We start from the raw sequence: 22,526 nt of genomic DNA on the forward strand, positions 1-22,526 counted from the left end.
GCCTCGTTCATGATACACAAACTTTAACTTTCTTTGGGAACTCAGAATAGATACCGGTTTTTGATAAAAACTCCAACTTGCCTGTGGGCTCAATGACCAAACTCCAGGCCTAACAATATATTTGCATATTGTAAACAAAATGTTCTTACATTTTATAACCAAATTCGGACTCTTATAAGTGGGACTTTTAGATTGTCCAATCCCCCACTGACAGGATGAAGATGCTGAAATTACAGAAATTTATTCGTATATACGTGTACATGTAACACGTAGCTTCTTCCAAAACTTGAAGGGGGCATGTAGCCAAGTGGTTAGGGTTGGAGGTTCGGACCCAGCTGCTGGCAGTATGTTGTGGCCCTTGGCAAGCCTCTTCACCCCTGCTTGCCTTTCTCCACAGTACACATGAACTGCACAAAAATATACTGCTGCAGGGGATCTCACGCATTCACAACTGGAATTTAAATCTACAGTGTATTTCAAGACAAATATGTATGCTTTCATAGCAAAACCAATTCAATTAGTTTGTCTCTTTGATCAACACACTTAAGCTTTGTTGGTTCTTCAAAGTAACCAAGAATTTCAAGTTACAGACATGTACATGTATGTACCTGCACAAATTCCTGTCAGAGTACCGCCTTTAAAATGGAAATTTTACCAATACAAGAACCTTTATTTTTTTTGAGATTTAAGGATTTTACATACACCCTAGGGAGTGGATATTAATAAGTTTTATTCATTACATTACATTCATTACACTTGGAGAATCAATTTTTGAAAGGAAAGATTTTATGCACCCTTCCAAAGACTCCCCCATTCCATCCACCCATATCTCCATGACTCAAGTACCGCAGATGTGCAAAACATGGAGGTCTCTTAAATACCTCCACTGTTGTCAAATAACACAACAGGTACTTTTTCCTGTCAATCCCTCCTGTTTTTTCCTGAAATATCCCTAAGCAGCAGACTGCATGTAATTCTGGCTTGTACCCAAGATCAGATTTGTCAGCAAGATTTATGGACCAAAGTGTGGCACAGTAAAGACGTAAAACTGGCACTTCGCTTGAATTGACCATGATTGTGAGAGTCACCACTGAATCCACATGCAAAATATCTTTTCTACATTTTTTCTTCTTAACCTGCAAGGACAATACTCAACTCAATACTCTACAACATGCCAGCCAGATGTGCAAATATTATTTCTTGCATTTTTTTCTTTACGGGGGGAAGCAAAGATTTAACGGCAAAATGTCGGCCACAACTTACCAGGCCAACTGGGTGATTCTTGTGGCGGCTGACAACTGGAATCTCCAGATAGAACTTGATCTCTGGGTTGAGAGCCTCTGGGGTCTCTTTCATGACGGCTCCAATCTCCTGGAACTTTTTTCTCCTGGTATGGGTGGTGGCATTTGCTGATACCTGTTGGAAAAAAATGTCAAAGGTTAAGTTGTGAGGACAAAGGGATGTGGCCTACCGTAGCAGTTATTTCTACAATGTTTCTGCTTGTGCATCGTTGGACGTTATGGTTAAACTACCTGTAAATATACTGGGCTTATTTTTAAATGAACCACAATTCTTGATCAGAGGGTCAGGGGGTTTGAATCCAGCTGCTTGCTATAAGTTGTGGCCTTGGGCAAGCCACTTGTCACTTGCTTGCCTCTCTCCCACCAAAAAACCGGGTACCAGCATTAGCTGGGAGAAACCTCAGTGATGGACTGGCATTCCATCCAGGTGGGAAGAGGAACACTCCCACCCCTTTTATGCCACAGAAAGAAGAGATAAACCACGGCCTGACGAGACACGGTGGCTTGGGACAGACTTGCTGATGCGCTAGAACCATTTAGGGTTGTCAAACATTTAAATCAGCCAAATTGTTTTAAAAGTGAAATTTTCATTTAAATATTTAACTCACTAAAGTGTAAATTTTTCAGGCTTGGTTGGATATCTCTTGGCCCACAAAGTGAGGTTTTAGGCACTGTACAATTTATAATTTGCATGGTGCACAATTTTCCATGTCATACCTTAAAATCAGGAAACTTGGCCACTTTCTTGATGCTCATCACAGCTGGGCAGTCCAGCTTCTTTGTCGCTGGTGACAAGAGTCGCTTGGTTGGCCTGTAATCATCTTCTTTACTCTGAGTTCGCTGCAATGAATGTTTGTCAGTGAATGGGTGAATGCTTGCTTGGACTGACGGGGAGGAAAAATAAATTTACTCAACAAGCAATTGCAATCACAATCTAGGAACTTTTCTAAGTTATTCAGAGCAAAAAACAGACATCTGGACAAATTGTACATTGATCACTGAACATAAATACAATGCAAAGTTCCAATTAAAATTTTACAATTAGCAGAACATTGTGGAGAGACTTACAATGGCAGATCTAGAAACAAACTTCTGGGGAAACCTAATTTTATGGGGTTCTTCATGTAATCATCATTGGGGTCTTCATGAGGTGTAACGTTCACTTTGAGGGAATTTTACACATGAGATTTTTCCTTTCTGCATGTAGAAGAAAATTGCTTTTAGGGGGAGCCTGGTTCTATTTCTGGGAAAAAAACCTGCTGGTCACAAACTTAACACTATAAATAAGTTCTGAAACCAAAGCAAAACTGCAAACAAAAACTCAAACAAACTAACAAAAGCTGGACAGCCTAAGCAAAATTGGTGAAACATTTGGATGCACCACGTCATTTTTCTTTTAGAAAAACCATGCACTCTGGTGTAAAAGTGAATTTTGGACTGTTATTACAGTGAACCTATGGTACAATGTACATGTGTTTATGGGACACCGATTCTTCAGGTTACTCCAACACATATTCAAAATCACAACATGCGTCTCGAAATAATATTCTCAAAGGATTTGTCAAACTATTCTCCCCATACATGTACCACAGGTACCAACTTGCCAGCCAGTCAATATCTGTTTTTTCCTTTTTTAAAATTTTCTATTTAAAAATTTGGTTTAAAAATTCATTAATTAAACAGTTAAGCTTCATCTTTGCTTACCCAAAGGTCACATTTTTGTGCATGGGATTCTTTTCAGGTTTTGTAAAAAAAATCCACAACTGGCTTTATTGAAAAATACATATACATGTACATGTATGAAGGTCACATTGAATTGAAAGTGAGGTTAACTCTTCATATTTGGGCACCCAGGAATAAAAATGAAAGCACTGAAATCGAACTTCATTTCAAGTTTCATATTATTTATGCTTATGAAAAATTTAAAATTTGTGATTACATGTATTTTAACATTAAATGTTTTCAGCCACATTTAAACAATGAAACGTAAGGAACCTAAAATAGTCTGGTACCACCCCATTTAACAGATTACCGGTACATCAAATAAGATAGGACTCTGGGATCATATTCATATGGCTTCCCCGAGTAAGGTCCATTACTGTTCTCTCTAGGATCTTACCTTGGCCACTTTTTCCCTGTACTTCTTTTTAATGCCAGTGTTCTTGTCTTTACCATGGTGGCAACCCAGCAGGACCTGGCCCAGGTACATGAAGGGCGTGCCGTCAAACTTGATGGCCACCGTGTTGGTGGATTTCTGGGACCAGCTTAGCCTCTTGAATTTCCACTCTGTCAGACAGGAGGATGCAGGGTCAATGTCACAAACATTGCCAGTTGAATCAGTTGAATTGGCACCAGGGGATTGGCAATAAACAAGCAAATGCATTTTGTGCACATTCCGATGGGGAAAGTCAATCAGCTTTTATTCTCAAACTCAAGTCACTATCTTTTCACATGGATTGCATTGATGATTTCTGACAGCTCTTCAAAAATTAAGAAATCTAATTTTCAAGCTTATCAGAAAAAAACGAGTTTGGAGAATCCCTTCAATGAACTTTTTTTCTGTTCAACATGAGTGACCACGCATGTCAATGACTAAATAGGCCAATGCTAAGCTCATTCACATAACACTGACCAATCACATTAACTTTTTTTTTGCAGCGTAGTGACTAGCTCCCTTTCAAAATTTTCAAATTGCAATTTTCAAAGCAATAGCTCTTATAGATGTTTTTTTAATCTGCCTGTAAGTTGAAGGGCAAGTACTTCCAAAACATTCTGAAGAAAGTTTGACTTTTACACTTTCTTCAAATGATAGGTTTACATGTACATGTACACTGTATAAAATAAATGGCATGTTACTCATCAAGATGTTAGATCACATGAAAAAAATAACTAGTTTGGCATCAGTGCCCGCCTCAAAAAATCTTGCCGTATGTTTTTTTTGGGGGGGGTTTGTCTTTTACAATGTCCTTAGGTGTCGCCCGTAGTTTCTACAACTCCCACACAACCTCATGCACACACAACATACAACTTGAGTACACACACAATGCCATGTGCACTTCTGTGCACGAGTCTGAAGTGAACATGGCGATTTCATTCTGTGGTTGCAGCAGGGTGCAGATTAGCATGCATACCAAAGTACATGTATTTAAAAAACAAAAATAACCCTCCTCCTTCCTCGTTTTTTGCAAATACTATACTATCTTTTTTTAAAGTGGCCTTATGAAGACAATGAAAAGGATTTGAAAAAGTTAATGTTAATTTTCAAGAACACCGATGTTCCTGGGCACGGTTTGGGCACAGGTCAGTACAATTTTAATTCTCTTTAGTCCCAAACTTCAAAAGTCTACAGTTACAGTGTACATACAGGCATCTCGCAGTCAAGTCACCGAGAAGTAACGATCTGACTAAAATGACAAATTATTCGTTTTACATACATGTACATGTGCTCATACATGGGGCCTTGTGGGGTACCAGAACAATGGGAAGTACCCTACAAGGCCAGTTTTTACATACAAGAATTTCACGAAACTGATATTTGGAAATAACTCAAAAAGGGCAAATTTTTTCATGGGAAAAAATTTGTCGCTAATTGAAGTGTTTTATATAAGGAACATAGTCAAAATTTCAACCCAGGAAAGTGAATTTGGTTTAAATTGGAGTGATTTGAAATTTTTTGCGTGTTGTGTGGGAGTTTTGTACACGAGAACAAAGGAAATACCTCAAAAGTACAGCAGTGTAAGGATGTGTGGGCATATGCATGCATGCATAAAACAGGCGTGCCACAGTAAAGCTTTTGGCTTTCACAGCAAAATAAAACATGAAGGCTGTGAGAGGGGTTATTACGAATATCACACGTGTTTGACCTTTCAGGGTAAGATGCACGGCAGCATGGGGGAGACAAAAAAGCCACCAATTCCATATGAAGGGGTACAGGTACATTCATGTTAAAAAAATTCTTTTTCATATCATTGTTAGAGGCCAGGGGCCAATTTCAAAAAAACCTTGCTTAAAAAAACAATGGTTATCAGCTCAAAATCTCAGCATTTGTCATGAATACCATTCCAAGACAATATATATCACATGGAGTTTTGGCTGGTAACCTGATTTATCAAGCAAGGTTTTTTCATGTTTACGCAAATTTTGTGCTTAAGCAGCACTATGAAATTGGCCCCAGAAGGCACGTGATGTTAGGGGCAGGTCAGTAGTGACAGACACAAAATTAAACACAGAAAACATGATTTCACTTGAAATATAAACTTTGCTTATTTATTGAACATACATGTACGTGCATACTGTGCATGTGAATTCCCACAAGACCTTTCTTGTGTACTGGAAAATCTGAATTGACTGAAAGTTACAAGTTAATCAAACTCACTACAGTCTGCAATGTGAACACACTGCAAGATGGGAAATTTTTGTCCCAATCAGATCTTTTGAATAAATACAAATCTTTCAATTAAATGAATCATCTTTTTTTTTCATTTTCAAAAAACATCCATGTTCACAACTTCACATAATGTTATATACCGGTACCATAAAAAGACAAAATAAAACACCCTCATGATCAACACTGCTTCATGAATAACTCTTTACACACACAGCGGTAGATTGTGCCAAATTTTGAACTAAGGTACAGGGGGGGTACAGGTAATGGGATTTAGTTGGCAGTTAGCTGAAAAACTGATTTGAATATATTAATTTGAAAATAAATGTAATTCCAAGTTGGTACATGTAACAAGAACACATTATTATTTGTTGATCTATGATTGCTGCTGTGCACACATGTATGAGCCGTAATTAATGCAACAAACACTTTTATTCACCTGTACATGTACCAGTACATGATGTATGCAAAAGTAAATCATCTGCAGTGACCAGCTCAACAGGAATCACTTTCCAATACCTTACAATGTGCACATGTTCATTTCTACCATTTTCATTTCACACACACCAAGTTTTAAAACCTTGCTGTTCAGAGGCATCAAGCAAATGCATGTACATGTATTGGTACATGTTATTGCACATTTACCATACATGTATGCTACTTATACATGTACCCAATCATCACATTTGCCAAATTTCAAGTACAGTATTCACATATGGTACATGTATTGTACATGTACATCATCGCTGTTGGTTGCATCACCAACTGACGTATCGTGTGTACAAAGTCAATGGACGGTACGTCACTTCGTGGTGCACCAAAACTACCGTGTTGTATATGTATGTACATGTACATCAATTTGTGGTGCAACCGACACTATACCGGTAAGTGTACATACATGTACATGTGTACAAGTACTTGTATGGCTCATTGTACACATGTACATGTATCCCAGTACAATGTACATACATGTACAAACATACATTTACCATGTGCCTGTGAGTGTACATGTACAGTATACCACAAGCACAAATGATCCATTTCAAATAACCACATCATTTGAAGATCATTTAAGCTGAAATTACTGTAGGTAAATTCATTATTATTCAAACCCCATATTCATGAGCTACTACGCCATGGCTTCATTCATTTATCTCTTCTCCATCGATCTGAATCTCATATCGTGTTCCGTCTGGCTGCACTACTCGTTCGGTGATGGACCTGACCCGGAAATTTGGCAGGAGGTCACGGAAGTCTGTGAGGCCAACACTGCGCCTGTGCTGGTCTAGGATGCCCCCGACTGTGGTGAAGTGGTGAGCAGTTCTGGCACCTTGTGGACTTGGCTTCTGCTTGGCTTGGCCAGGGGCTCCTTGGCCACCCCTCGTTTGGTCTGAATGAGGGCATGGGGAGGGCTCAGAGTTGGGGCTGGTCTGAGCTGTATGTCTTGTTTCGATGGAGAAGATTCCGTTACCATTATTCCTTTGCCCTCCTCCAACTAGCCTGCTGGTGACTGACGTTCCCGGTGACTGAGAAGGATGCTTCTTATCCCACTGCTTACATGTCTCAGAGTCTCTCCTGACTGGCAATGAGGGTGATGTTTTGTTTTGAACATTTTGGCCATCTCTTACCCCTGCGGCTGTACCCCTTGGCATCATTTCGTGCCTTGGGATGAGATGATTGCATGCTGAGGTGGTTCTCTGAGATGATGGCGCACATGACACTGAGGCCCTGCAGATGTCGCCTCGTGGTGAGACTTTCTGCTGCGACGACGCCAGTTGGCATGATCCAAGCTCATTTGTAGTCCTAGAAAATATTACTCTGTCGCTCCGGTCAGTTCTATGGTCTAACTCCTCTTGGCTGTTACTGATCCGGCTGACTTGCTGTTCTCTGTTACAGCGGGGAATGCTTGGGTGCTGCAATCTTGAGTGTCCTTGACTGGGGGGAGCACTCACGCTACCAGGATGGATGGTCATTAAACCTCCAGACACGCTAGTTATACGAGGGAAAACAGGCATTGTTGCCATGTGATTCACCGTGTGAACAGTCTGCACCTCGGATCTGTTGCTCTGCGTCTGAGCTTGGCTTCTTTGCACCAGAGACTGCTTTCCAGTGCGACTTGGGACCTCCTGTGAGGCGACCAAGCCCACTGGATATGCTGCTGCAGCGGAATGCTCTTGATGCACTTCTTTCACTTGGCTGTTCCCTGGTTGAGACTTGGCAGTTTCTGATGGACTTCTTGAGCTAAAAGCATCTCCTATTACAGCACAGGTCACCATGTTTTGGGCAAAGTGGGCCAGCTTAGAGACAGGCTCTCCTATATGGCCCATTTCCTCATCAGAATCTTCCATCGTGTTCTCCAGTCTCATCTCGTCCGAATACACCGATGAGAACACCGGCAGGTCAACCAGGTTCGGGTCAAACGGATCGGGCAAGTTGGGGTGTCTCCGTTTGCGGTGCTGCTTGATATTGTACATGCGGCTCGAGGAGTAATCGCAATAGCCGCAGCTCAACTTGTCCTGGTGGTTGTCCTTCTTGTGCTGCCAGAGAGACTTGTAGCTCTTGTATACCACATTGCACTCCTTGCAAATGAACTCCTCCGGAGGCTCGGCTGCCCCACTGGACTGTTGGTTATGGTGAGTGAGCCTCACCCCATCCGAGTAAGTCGGCGCTGGATTGTCCTCAACTGTGTGGTGAAAGGAGACAACAGATTCTCATTGAGTCATTTCATCGTCACCGTCCTCACCATCAACATCAGTCAGAGTCACATGCTGGCACATGGAGTTTGGTGATTTTATGTACACAGGTTTGTACAGGACACACACATATATGGCATGCACGCAGTCATAACTACTTTGCCTCTGGTAAGCATGTTTACTCCACTGAACAATCAGTGCACAGCACCGCTTCACACTAGACCTGCAGAGTGGACAGTGTTCGGGAAGTGGACTTTCCCATGAAAATGGACGCCACTTGCCGACAAGGTGCATGGTACTGGTACAACTTAGACAATCCAGAGATGAATGTACTGTATCCCGTAAAGTCCCCTTTTGGCTGGTTACTGGAAACATGCACACAGTATAATACACAATTGAATTTTTGTTTTAATCTGGTAACTTATGTTTGAAAACACGGACAACAATGTAATTCTAACCCCCAAGGGTATATGTAAAAATCATATTGAAATTGGAGGATTGGGACTGTTAGGGTTAAATGGTTTACTGTTTATAGCATAATCAATGGTCACAACACACATACGCAGGGACACCTACATGTATATAGTACATGTTGTACCGTGTACACATGCAGATCATGCATACATATACGTACATGTACAGTACATTCACTGTATTTTATCTACCTGCAAAGCACATGAATACGGGTAACATGGGCAATTGGACATCAATGGTACCACTTAATAAGAGATAGGATTTGATACTTCAAATGATTTCACAAAATGAATTAAGATTCCCTGCTTTGGTACAATAAGTTGGGATGAAAGTTGGATTGCACATATTTAGGGTGCCTTCCTGAATCCTCAAATATGTCAATTCTGAACAAAGACATCAGGATCAAGTCATAAACAGCAGCACAGGCCTCACTCTTGCACAGTCCTCCAAATATTTTCCTGGACTTCAAAGGACCTTGTACATGTACATGTAGGGTTAAGGTTACATGTATGTCTTATGCCATGAGCCTCTGTGCTGCATGCACGCAGAATGTACAAAATATACACGTACATGTACTGTACATGTACAGTACATGTACATGTACTCAGTAAAACAGATGTGCATGTACATGACGTTACATGTACATGTATGTACACGTGCACATGTACATATACATGTACACTTGATCATTTTATTTGAAAGGCTAATGCAACATACATTCAGACATGGGCTTTCACTCTTTCTGAAGTAGCACTGTACAATGAAATTGGGAAGTCAGGTTGGCAAGGTAATGTAGTTCTTTCCTCGCCTTCCACCTCTGCGGTCCCGGGTTCGAATCCCGGCCCGGTCCACAGGTGGATTGGGTTTTCAGTCCCTACCTGACTCCGTGGGTTTCACCCAGAATATTCCTCTGGGTTTTCCTCCCACCTCTAAAACTGTACATGTAATTGCTTCTTACTGTCTCCCCTTTACTGATGTTGGTGAATGTGGGTCGTTTGGCGGCTGCCTCAAGCACCCTTGTATGCCATTGGCTCAACCATATTTAATGTATTCATTGTTCCACGCTTAATGTCTTCATTGTACAGCGCATTGGAACATATCTATATGAAATTTGCACTTTATAAATGAATAAATTATTATTATTAATTGTACTATCGGTAAGCAGCCTTTCACATGTACTGGTATGTCAAAAATAATTTCTACAAGCTTATGCCCCCAGTGCTACTCAGAAAATCAAGGTATAAGTACATGTACACTTGTATTTTACCATAAATGTCAGTGGATCATGGATCCAGGTCAGCGGTCAGTTGTCCAGAAACAAAGGTACTGTACACATTATAACAGCTGCCTTTAACTGATCACCTGAACAGTTTGAGACCACTTACACACACCCTGGCCTCTGGCAACCACCTGGCCAGAATTACAACAGTATAGTACCTTGCAGGGGGCCTAATCTGTCATCTTTGTCAATCGCTCACAATTGCAAGGCTGCATTGCGTTATCAGCCGATGAAATCTCTAACAAAAAATTGTACCGGTAGGCCTACATGTATACTTCCAGTTTTTCAAAACAATCTCCCACAACCACAAATTTCAAAGGGAAAGTATTCCATATACGGACAACTTCAATTTTCCCTTAAAATGTTATACCAACTGTCAGAAAGTGAGACGTTTGTAACATGTCATAAAAAGTGAAGTTTAGGTAAGAAAATTATAAACCTTATAAGTACTGTCTGTACTCATATATGGAACTCTTTTCTTACAAAGAAAACAGCGACTGGCTTATGGCAGAATTAGCGGCAGATCATGCAGTGAGAACATAGATCATGCAGTGAGAACATAGATCATGCAAAGATTGATCAATCGCACAGATTGACCAATCAGCCCATCAATCCTGCCCAATTCTTGTAGGGCCCCCATCTGCGCACGTCCCTCTAAATGTTGCGCTTTACTGCAGTTTCTGTGCTCAAGCAGGAGATGTGGAAAAAAGGTACGAAGGGCATGAGCATGAAAGGAGGGCGGAATAACCCAAGTCTACCCAAGGTAGAGCTGTGGGACCCCACAGTTTTGGGGTAGGCCTAAGCAGGGATCTGAGGAGGGTAGGCCCTGTGCTACCGGTATATTGCAATGAGAACAGGTCAACTCGTAGCTTGGACAACTTGTACCATGGACAACTCGCACCATCAACTCAACATAACTCATACCTTTGCCGGGGACTTCGCACCTTGGACAACTTGTACCTCCAGTAAAGGCAACTCGTACCTTTGCGTACGAGAAAACTTGTACCTTCACAGAAATCAGAGCTTGCTCAGAGATTCTTATTATTGTAATTAACTTGAATAGCTTGATTTCTTAGTCCTAGTCACCTAATTTGCCGTTTTGGCTACACTGCCTTTCCTACATGCCAGAGGGGTGACACTGACATGAGATGTGTCAATGTCATGAATGTCGTGCATGTACATGCACATGCAGTAAGGCAAACTGACGCTGGTCAACGTGGCCAGCTGTCGTTGCATGCAATGCGGATTCTTCACTGTGCAGACCAACGTGTTAACAGAGTGATGTCATGTTTTCATTTACTTCAGTTTATAAAGTAATGTCAGTTGTAACTTTGTCCACAAAAAAAAATTAAAAAGGAAGGCTACCAGCCCCCCCCCAAAGTTAAAAACAAGACCAGAAACATATTCAAAACAAATCAAGACCTAACAAGTTTCATTAGGTACACCCCCCCAAAAAGGTTACAAAACAAAGCCATTATTCCCCCACATGAAATGAAATGAAAAAGTCTGATAACATTTTCCCAGAGCCATTAAGAATACCGGTAAATGTAAATTGAAATCCCCCCCAAAAAACAAGAATGTTAATAAGGAAGTCAAGTTGGTAAACAGACAGGTTGTTCGACAGAGAACAGGTCAACTCGTACCTTGAACAACCTTGTACCATCAACTCAACATAACTGTACCAACTCGTACCTTTGCCGAGTCGCACCTTGGACAACTTGTACCTCCAGTAAAGACAACTCGCACCTTCGCATACGAGACTACTTATATCTTCACAGAAATCATAGTTGCTCAGAGCTTATTATTATTGTAATTAACTTGAACAATAATTTGATTTCTTAGTCCTATGTTCGTCACCTAATTTGCCATTTTGGCTACAATGCCTTCCCTACAAGCAGGAAGGGTGACATTAATGTGAGACGTATCAACGTTGTGCAAGTGCGCACACGGTCAAGCAACTGGTGCTGGTCAACGTGGCCAGCCATCATTACATGCAATTCGGAATCTTCACCGTGATGATGGAGTGATGTCATGTTTTCATTGGTAAATGTCAGTTGTAACTTGTCAAAAAAAAAAGAATTTTAATAAGGAGGGCAACCACATTCCCCCCTCAAAAAATTAAAAAACCAGAAGCATTTTCAAAAGAAATCAAGACCTAACAAGTTTCATTAGGTACACCCCCCCAAAAAAAAGTTACCAAACAAAGTTCAATAACATTTTCCCAGAGCTATAAGAATAAATTGAAGTCCCCCCGTCCAAAAAAAACCAAAAACAGAATTTAAAGTTCTGCAAAGTCCACCCCCCCAAAAAAAGAATAAAGTAAGTCAACTTGGTAAACGGTCAGGTTGTTGGACATCTGTCACATAATAAACCAATGGTGCAAATGCCCACAGCAGGCACTATGCTGAAAATCATGCTGGCGCTCAAGATCTCTCCTGGAGATTTGTGAAGATGTTTCCTTGATATGTTTGTCAAATCTGATCTTAAACATGCTGAAAAGAGCAAGAAAGTTACAACCGAATTGCAAACATGAAGGTACCGCTGGTCTTAACTTGAGGTACGAGTTGTCCAAGGAACGAGTTGCCCATGGTACGAGTTGTCCAAGGTGCGAGTCATCCAAGGTACAAGTCCCCAAGGTACGAGTAGACTCGAAAGCATTCGACATTTTTATTTCTACCTCCCTGCATAAACCAACAGCACAAATGCCCATGGCAGGCGCTTGAGATCTCTCCGGGAGATTTATGAAGATTTTTCCTTGATAAGTTTGTCAAATCTGATCTTAAACATGCTGAAAAGGAAAAGCAAGAAAGTCACAACCAAAATGCAAACATGAAGGTTCTAGTGGTCTTAACTCGAGGTATGAGTTGTCCACGGTACGAGTTGCCCTTGATACGAGTTGTCCAAGGTACAATCATTCAAGGTACCAATCGCCCAGGGTACAAGTTAAGTCGAAAGCATTGCAACGAGTCCCAACTATTTTAGCCGGGAGTCATCAAATCTGGTCGCTGAATGAACATGATATAAAGTTCATAAATACCACAAAAGTATAACCCATAGTCGTAGTCCGAGTAACTTGGGCCCTACAAATCGCATTTTTAAACATTTAGGCATGGTCCTAGTGTCGCCCGACCATAATGTTTAAAAAAGCAATCTGTAAAATTTTAGGGTCCAATTTACTTGGACTAGCCTAAATTTACCCCCAGAACTGTGGGATCCGACGTCTGCTCCTCTCCTACAAACCCCACAGAAAAAGAGCCTTTTTTGCCATAGGCTATGCATGACATTTAACAGGGCACGAACTGGGATTCCATTCGAGTTGTGTACCCACAGAAATGTTGTTTCATTTCCCCGAAGAATTTTATGTAAGATACATGTACATGTAGCTTACATACCTTTTTGAGTACCAAGAAAGAAAAGGGCCAAAACCAAGCCGTTTTCAAAAAAAAGGTGCAAATACATGTTTTCTGTAGGGTTCATGGGAGAGGAGTGGACGTCGGACCCCACAGTTCTGGGGGTAGCTGAGAACCATAACAGGGCCCAACGAATACTCCTCTGTCGTATACTAGGCCCTGTCCCAATTAACCCTAACCCCCTAGGGTGTGTGCAAAATCATATTAAAATTGGAGGATTCAGGACTGTTAGGGTTAATAGGGATTTCTTTCGAAAACTTTATCCGGAACATCCGGGGGCATAACGTACAGTGTAACATCCGCTTAATTTTATGAGCTGAAATTTTATCGGTATGTTCACTACTTACGCTGTAAAAAATCCACTTGGTTGCTAATTGTAGAAAACTCGCCTTTCCTCATTTGGAGGAAAAGATTTTGCGTTTTTTGCCACTTCCCACTCTATACGAATTTTTGCCTGACTTGTACATTACACAGACTCCTTTGTATGGTCAAGTAATGGTACCCTGTACCAGAGCCTGTCTAGTTTGCACCCAGACTTTAGCACAGCCCTACGTACATGTATCTCGTTCAGATCTGCTAGAGTACCCGAACGTTGATCTAAATACTCGTAGAAAATTATGGCTGTTTTGTGTCGCGGCTAATACGCAACGCCCTTGACTGGTTCCCTGGAGGAGTATTCATTGGGCCCTGTTTACGGGTCTAGCATGTCTAGGGGTAGCCTAAATCATGATAAATTGATAGCCTAATTTAAAAATTTTCCTCACCAGTTTGAGTGTAACCCCTTTCCTTTTTCAGTACAATGAAACGTGTGCCTGACTTTTTCTCGTATGTGGCGATTTTCTGCTTAACCTCATCTTCAGTGTCCAGGCAGAAAACACCAGTGTCATCTTTGAAGGGGTCATCTAGCGAGCTGTCCTCACCCTCAGCCAGGCTGGCGTGATACGCATGATCGGCCATGTCTGCGTTAGATCTACTTTCATCCTTCCCCCTCGCCGAACCATGCGAACCGTCGTCGTCTTCTTCACTGTGTTCAAGTTCGTGGATCAAGCCCGATTCGTCGTTCCTCCAAGACTGATCAGGGGAGACAACTTCGTGAACAATTTCCTCTTCGACATGCTGCTCGACTTGTTCTTTTTCATGAGCAGAAATTATGATTTCAGCTTCCTCAGCGTCCGCCATCATTTGCGATGAGCAATTTTGGTCGAAGAACGCGGTGTCGTTGAACACGAGACACCCAGTGTTTTTAAATAGCGCCATCAACGAACAGAAGTAAGACAGTTTACAACGAGTTACACGGTGTTTGATTGGTCAAACGATAAGCATATTATCGGATTCACCCAATGTAGTGAGGTGACGAACAGGTGAATCCTCCACACAAATTCGAATTTGCAGCTGAGTAGGAATCTGCAGGGTTCATATGCTCACAGTCGTACCGGCATATGCACACGAGATGTGAACGAAGACTGTGAGTTCGAGTGTGACTGCGCGAGTCCGAAGTTCGAACGGATTTATACATGCAAGGAAAGAAGTAGAAGAGTGTTATGGTGTGTTATTACGGGCCAACAAGCTGACTAGTAAGTGAGTATGAAGATCATTTGATGACTGGAGCTGTGTTTTGTCTGTTTGAAATGGAGGTTTCAGTTAACTTAACCAATGTCACACTCTTCCTACGTGTCCTTGCATGCCTAGCCAGATTAAACGGCCCAGTTCGTACCATACTTTTTGGTGCGTACGCCCACACCGACTAAGAGTGTACCGGGATAGCCCCGAACTTCAAGTTCAGTTGAGCCTGTCGGTAGCTGTGCGAACACAACTGTCTGTAATGAAGCATTTTATCATCGAAATTTACTTTTTTCGAATGCTTAATTAACATGCTTTGTATAATAAACAACTGTCGCAGGGGAAAATAAGTGATGTTCTTTCTGTTCCGGGTCTTAATTTGAAAAAAGGAAGGGGGGAGATGTTTGTAGATCTTTCTAAATTCTAACCATATAAAAGTCAGGCTAACCATGGAGGTAGGAAAATAATTGTAAGTCACCGTATAGTGGAGGCACCTACATGTACATGCAAGTTTTCTTTTTATCATGAGTGTCAATGCCATGACTGTGTCAACATACTTTTTGAATGACAATAAAACGGAATTTATCATTATTGGCACTCGTCAACAAATATCCCAGGTAACTTTGGATGGTATTCATGTTGGGGAATCTGTCATTTCATCCTTGGCTACAGCTCATAATTTAGGTACCTGGTTTGATGCTAATATGTCTATGAAAACTCATATTACTCAGGTTTGTGGTAGCGCATTCTATTATCTGCATAATATTAGGCACATTCGGAAATGTCTCTCCATAATGTACTGAGACACTGATTCATGCATTTATCTCAAGTAGATTGGATTACTGTAATAGTTTGTTTTATGGCTTACCCAGTACTCATATTAATCAGCTCCAGACGATACAGAATGCTTGTGCACGACTCATCTACAAGACACCGACATTTTGTCGAATTACTCCTCTTCTTATTGATTTACATTGGCTTCCGGTTTTATATAGAATTGAATTTAAAATTTTGTTGATGACATACAAAGTCTTACATGATTTAGCTCCTCAATACTTAACTCAGCTTGTCTCCGTAAGGCCTCGGAAGCATTACCATCTTCGTAGTTCCAGTAATGGTGTCCTCCTCAATTATCCTTCAGGTCGGGCTAAGGCTACCCTCGGAGATCGAGCATTTGAGTATTGTGCGCCACATCTCTGGAATAAGCTTCCATGTAATATTAGAAGTGCTACCAGTGTCATTACTTTTAAACCAATGTTAAAATCATATCTTTTTAAGAAATCATATTGTTAATTTCTAGGCTCTGGGTCGTTGTTAATTTTGATTGTAATTTTGTCGTCTTTAATTTTGTTGGACCTGTCTGGGAGAATCTGGGTGTTCTCTTGGAGAGTGCTTCCAGTTTTGGGGCACAAGGATGAGTCTTGGTCTCACGATGGGTCGTTAGAGGGAGAGTTGGTCCTGGCCGCGTATGGAAGTCCCACCATGTTTGGTTTAAACTTTTAAATCAATGTTAAATTGTGTTTATTTTAATTATTTTGGGTCTTTGTAAATAGTTGTTTAAATAGGTATTTTTTAAAATATTGTTAAGCACTCCTGAACATTTTTTATGAAATGAGCGCTATATAAATTGAATTTAATAATAATAATAATAACAAAAAATTAAAATACATGTACATAGACCTGTACACACTATAGTCTAATAATGGTGCAGACAGACAGGTGGTAGTGGTACATTTCCCTAGGCCCAACATGCCTACATGTACGTGTAGGCACATTCCAACTATAGTTTTTTGAACCCTTCTTAAGTAAGTAGCTTTTCTTAATCTTTAATGCCATGAATGTTCTTTTTTATTAACCCTAACCCTCCTCAATCCTTCACCTGTTGGAGGACTGAGGAGTGTTATGGTTAACAGACCGTCAGATTTATAAGTTCCACACCCCACATGTGTTTTGCTCTGTACTCAAAGCCTAGGACTCATTTGTATGTGGTAGATACTGTTACGTGCGACTAATTCAAAAGAACCAAAACGAAGTAGGGCACGACAGAGACGAACATGACAGCATAGAGTAGGAAACCAGCAACTATATTTACAGAAATTTATTCAGTTTACATACTAAAAATAATAAAGCAGTTTAAATCTAGGTTTCTATTTGTTTATACAATTAAATAATTACTTATAGGTTGTTGTCGAGGACTTGATTGGGTGCATGCTGTCAAGTTGACTATCGGTATTCTGTTGTGGAGGGGCAACTCAGGCACGGCTGGCTGAAGCACTGGCTGGTGCACCGGGTTGGTCTGATCCAGGTCATCTGGGGTGAGCCTCGGAACCGGTCTGGTCCCAGGCCATCTAGGTAGAGCCTCAGAACCAGTCTGGTCCTAGGCCATCTAGGAAGAGCCGCAAAACCGGTTGGTTTGGGCCATCAACTTGAAGGAGAGAGAGTACAGCGGTGACTCGCTGTCTCTACATGCAATGCATGTGGCAAGCCGTCACCTTGAAGGAGAAGAGTAAAGCGGTGACTTGCTGTATCTGCAGGCAGTGTATAGCTGTAGGGCCAATTGGACATTGGCCGGAGTGATGAAGGTTGGCGACACCCATCAAATGAAAAAAAGAACAGAGCCCCTGGCTGAACGGGTGGCTGTGGTGTGATGAGTGCACCCAAGCATGGTACAACCCACTTCTTAAATACATGTGCACCCAGCTAATAATAAAAGAGCCATTACATAACCGGTCAGCCCACTGGGCAACATCTTGACAAAAGAATACTGGGTATAAAGCACAATACATGGGGTCTGCTGCAGAACAGGTTAGACTTACAGTACCACAAATGTCTAAAGAAAGAATTAAATCAAAAACAGCAGGCGAATTATAAAGGAAGAAATGTCCCATCTGTAACAGTCTTCCCCCCTTAAAGGAAAGTTTTTTCTCTGGAAAAAACTTTCAAGTTAATACATTTCTTTGGACAATACTCTAAGTTTTATAATGTAATATTACATGCTTGTAAGCCGATTTCCAAATTCTGAACTTGAACATCTTTACATGTGTCTAGACAACATATCGGCAATGATATTATCTTTCCCTTTAACATGAACTATTTCAACGTCAAACTCTTGGAGTATAAGACTCCATCTGAGTAGTCTCTGGTTTTGATTTTTCATCTTCTGGATGAAAACTAAGGGATTGTGGTCAGTGTACACCGTGGTGGTTTTGGCCGGAGCATTTAAATAAACCTTGAAGTGCTCCAGTGACAAAATAAGAGCGAGACATTCTTTCTCGATGGTGGAGTAGTTCTTTTGTTGTTTGTTCAACTTTCTTGAAAAATAACACACTGGATGATTGATATTTTGATCATCCTCCTGTATCAAAACGGATCCAATTCCTTTGTCACTTGCATCAACAAATAGCTTAAAAGGCTTGGTGAAATCTGGAGCTTTCAGAACAGGTTCGGTCGCTAGCATACCTTTTACTAGCTGAAATGCCTGATTACACTCCTCTGTCCAAATAAACTTGTCTTTCTTGCCAAGCAAATTGGTCAGTGGGGCGACTACATCCGAGAAATTTTTACAAAATTTTCGGTAATAGCCAGACATACCGAGAAAACGCATTAAATCTTTCTTGTTGGCTGGCCGAGGAAAATTAAGAATCGCCTTAACTTTAGGCTGGACAGGTTTGATTTCGCCTTGGCCAATAACGTGACCCAAGAAAGTAACCTTAGCCTTAACTAATTGGCTTTTCACAAGGTTCACTGATAACTTCACCTCAGTTAATCTATTAAACAGAGCACGAATATTTTCTATGTGCTCGCTCCAAGAATCATTAAATAAAACAATATCGTCAATATACACTTCTGTGTTCGGTAAATCTTTAGTTACATTATTCATCATCCTTTGAAAGGTGGCAGGGGCATTTTTCAATCCGAAAGGGAGGACCCTGTATTGATATAAACCTTGAGGGGTCACAAAAGCAGAAATCTGTTTGGCATGAGGAGTAAGAGGGACCTGCCAATATCCCTTTAACAAGTCAAAAGTAGTTACAAATTTGGCAGTGCCGATGCGATCAATGCAATCATCCACTCGAGGCAGAGGATAGGTATCAGACTTTGACACCGAGTTCACCTTTCTGAAATCTGTACAAAATCGAAATGAGGAATCTGATTTAGGAACCAAAATACATGGTGAACTCCAATTACTGTCACTTTCCTCGATAATATTATTCTCTTTCATATATTTAAGCTCCTCGTTCATTTGTAACTGCTTAAATGGCCCCACTCTATAAGGATGCTGTTTAATGGGCGTGGCATCTCCTACATCAATATCATGAAAAGCAGCATTAGTCTGACCAGGAACATCAGGAAACAAATGCGAATACTCTTGTATTACATTACTTATTTCTGATTGTTGGTCAGAAGTCAAATGGCTTAACTTGTCACTCAAGTTTGACAACACTTGTGAATTTTTCAACCTGAAACCGGCATGTGGAACGTCGGTGGGTTGTTCAACCTCGTTTTCCGAAGGATTTACAATCTCGGCATTTACATTACAAACAGGGGCAGTTTTTCCCTTTTTGTTCTGCTCAAGAGCTCTCTCATGATACTGTTTGATCATATTAATGTGAACAACTCTTTTTTGCTTACGCCTATCAGGTGTACAGATTAAGTAATCTACATTATTAATCTTACGTTCAATGACATACGGTCCACTATAACGAGCTTGCAATGGCTGACCTGGTAATGGTAATAAAACTAAAACCTTTTCCCCAGGGCTGAAGCTACGTTGTTTTGACTTTTTGTCATACCATGTTTTCATTGACTGTTGAGAGGCTTTCATATTAGATTGGGCCAACTCACAAGCTCCATGCAAACGGTCTTTCAACTTCACAATGTAGTTGAGGACGTTATCCTCGGTTTTCTCAGACAACCATTTTTCCTTAATCAGTTTCAATGGTCCTCTTACAGTCCTGCCAAAACTAGCTCAAAAGGACTAAACCCCAGTGATTCTTGTACGACTTCTCGAACTGCGAATAACAGCAAGGGAATTCCTTCATTCCAATCTTTGTTGTTATCGCTACAGTAACTCCTAATCATGGACTTCAGAGTTTGGTGGAAACGCTCTAAAGCTCCCTGACTTTGCGGGTGATACGCACTGGAAGTAACTTGATCGATGCCTAATATGCGTAACTGTTCTTGGAACAATTTGGATGTAAAGTTACTTCCCTGATCACTCTGAATAACCTTTGGTAGTCCAAAACGAGTGAAAAAACCTCTCAGAGCCTCGCCAACTGGTTTAGCCTTGATTGATCTTAATGGAATCGCCTCTGGGTACCTGGTTGAAGCACACATTATCGTTAATAAATACTCATGACCTGATCTTGTTTTGGGCAAGGGCCCTACACAGTCGATAATTACCCTGCTAAATGGTTCTTCAAATGCCGGTATAGGCTGTAACGGTGCACGAGGAGGAACTTGATTAGGTTTCCCAGTCATCTGACAGGTATGACATGTACGGCAAAATTGAGCAACTGAGTTTCGAATACCTGGCCAATAAAAATGTTGCAAAATTCTATCACAGGTTTTGGTGACACCCAAGTGTCCTGAAATAGGAAGTTCATGTGCCAAACTCAGAATATGTGAACGATAACTGGTCGGAACAACTACTTGATACAAGACTTTCCACTCATTATCAGCAGGCACATCTGGCGGTCGCCATTTGCGCATGAGCACACCGGATTTGATAAAGTAACAAACAGGTAAACTACTTGCTTCAGTTTCCGTATGTGCTTGGTTAAATAGAGTCAACAATTCAGGGTCCTTGCTCTGTTCGGATATCAGTTGTTCTCTACTTAAGAAAATGTCGGAGCATACACCTAATTCACTCAAAAAGGCCGAGTCCTTAGTGTTATGAGGAACAGTGTGATTCTCAACATTTGAAGAATTGTAACAATCCTTTTCAAGAGAAATCTGAGAGACTTCTTCTGGTAGACTAGACATGAAAGTCTCGGAAATGTCAACGTCTACAGTATGATCTGTTGGTGCCTTACATTTACTACTCATAGATCGGGTAGTCACACAAGTAGGAAAGATTCCAGGGAATTCTTGTTCTAATGTTGCAGTGTTGTCGCAACATGGCACACTAGTCATACAAGGTTCTACAACTACTTTAGTACCAGCCACTTCATTACCCAGCAGTAGTGTAATACCATCTAGCCCAGAGGGCAATTTGGGGGTAACACCAATGGTCACAGGACCAGAAACTATGTCTGACTGTAAATACAAACGATGGAGAGGCACATCCAATGATTCACCGTTTATACCCATAATAGACACATCTGTGCCTAGAGAAGTCTCTTCAGCTAAAGGAACCTCCCCTTTAAGTAACAAAGACTGGGCGGACCCTGTATCCCGCAAAATTGTTACTGGATATCTTTGCGAACCATGACGCTCATCGAGCATCACAAACCCCTTTGAAATAAAGGGTAGAAACTCCTCTCTAAAGTCAGATGAAGCCCCCTTATTAATCAGCTTGTGTACATTCAAGCTGGCAGCAGGTGTAGTAGTGGTAAAGGCAACAGGTTTGGCTTCAGTTTGGGCCAATTTTTTCTTTCCCAAAGTATAACAATTGGATATGGTATGCCCGAATTTCTTGCAGTACTTACATTGTACCGGTTTGGTCGAGTCAACTGTGGTTTTGTTTGTCGACTCTTTGGAACTTGCGTCGGAACCCGATTGTGATTTTGTCACAAGCTTTGACCTATTATCGGAGGTTGGTTTAGATTGACCAAAGGTTTTGTGGTCTTTCTTCCGATCAATATGTTCACTGTGAGTGAAGTTAGTTTTGTGTGTCAGGACGTAATCGTCAGCTAGCACAGCTGCTTTCTCCAACTCGTCAACCTTTTGCTCTTCTAAGTGGGCTTTAACAGCATAAGGCATACTACCTTTGAATTCCTCCAAAAGAATGAGCTGTTGTAACTTATCAAAATCTTTGCCAACTTTGCACGATCTACACCACTTATCGAACAAGACCTTTTTCTCGTGAGCAAATTCAACATAGGTTTCGTTCTCTTGTTTTCGTTTTTCACGAAACTTCTGACGATAGGCCTCGGGCACAAGCTCGTAGGCTTTTAAAATGGCGGCCTTGACCAAATCATAATCGGTACATTCATCGACAGAAAAGGTTGAATAAACCTCCTGTGCCTTACCAACTAATACACTCTGCAAAAGTAGTGTTCGCATATCTTTTGGCCACTCTAACCTATCGGCCACTTTTTCAAAGTGGGCGAAGTATTTGTCCACATCTTTCTCCTTAAAAGGAGGCACTAGTTTGATGAATTTGGTTGGATCAAATTTCTTTGCAGAAACGGAGTCTTTTTGCTCCGTGGGTTGTTTCTGTTTAAGATGGAATAATTCTAGCTCCATGTGCATTTTCTTAGT

At 41.1% G+C, this 22,526-nt stretch overlaps 2 protein-coding genes across 9 annotated transcripts in view; one reads left to right on the forward strand and one right to left on the reverse strand.

Moving 5' to 3' along the window:
* Nucleotides 1-14,793, reverse strand: part of LOC110988368 (serine racemase-like) — a 27,809-nt gene extending 13,016 nt beyond the window's left edge. Inside the window, exons 1-4 of one of the 2 annotated variants that reach the window (XM_022251796.2) lie at nucleotides 14,306-14,779; nucleotides 3,421-3,587; nucleotides 2,019-2,141; nucleotides 1,264-1,416 (exon numbers count right to left, since the gene is read on the reverse strand). In XM_022251796.2, coding sequence (XP_022107488.2) covers nucleotides 1,264-1,416; nucleotides 2,019-2,141; nucleotides 3,421-3,587; nucleotides 14,306-14,723 — 861 coding nt within the window. In that variant the 5' untranslated portion in view covers nucleotides 14,724-14,779. Of the gene's footprint in view, nucleotides 1-1,263; nucleotides 1,417-2,018; nucleotides 2,142-3,420; nucleotides 3,588-5,539; nucleotides 8,369-14,305 lie in introns of those variants that run through there. The other variant, XM_022251795.2, reaches the window with a different exon arrangement.
* Nucleotides 14,794-14,906: 113 nt separating this feature from the next.
* LOC110988366 (uncharacterized) overlaps nucleotides 14,907-22,526 on the forward strand; it is a 66,107-nt gene continuing 58,487 nt past the window's right edge. For 5 of the 7 annotated variants that reach the window (XM_087133601.1, XM_087133622.1, XM_087133624.1 and 2 more), the window contains exon 1: nucleotides 14,907-15,115. The gene's annotated coding sequence lies outside the window, so the exon portion shown is untranslated. Of the gene's footprint in view, nucleotides 15,120-22,526 lie in introns of all 7 variants that reach the window. The other 2 variants (XM_087133605.1, XM_087133611.1) reach the window with 1 other exon arrangement.

This window comes from Acanthaster planci, linkage group LG01, assembly GCF_054643075.1.
Source record: "Acanthaster planci isolate LZ-2023a linkage group LG01, COTS_SCS, whole genome shotgun sequence".
Taxonomy (NCBI): Eukaryota; Metazoa; Echinodermata; class Asteroidea; order Valvatida; family Acanthasteridae; genus Acanthaster; species Acanthaster planci.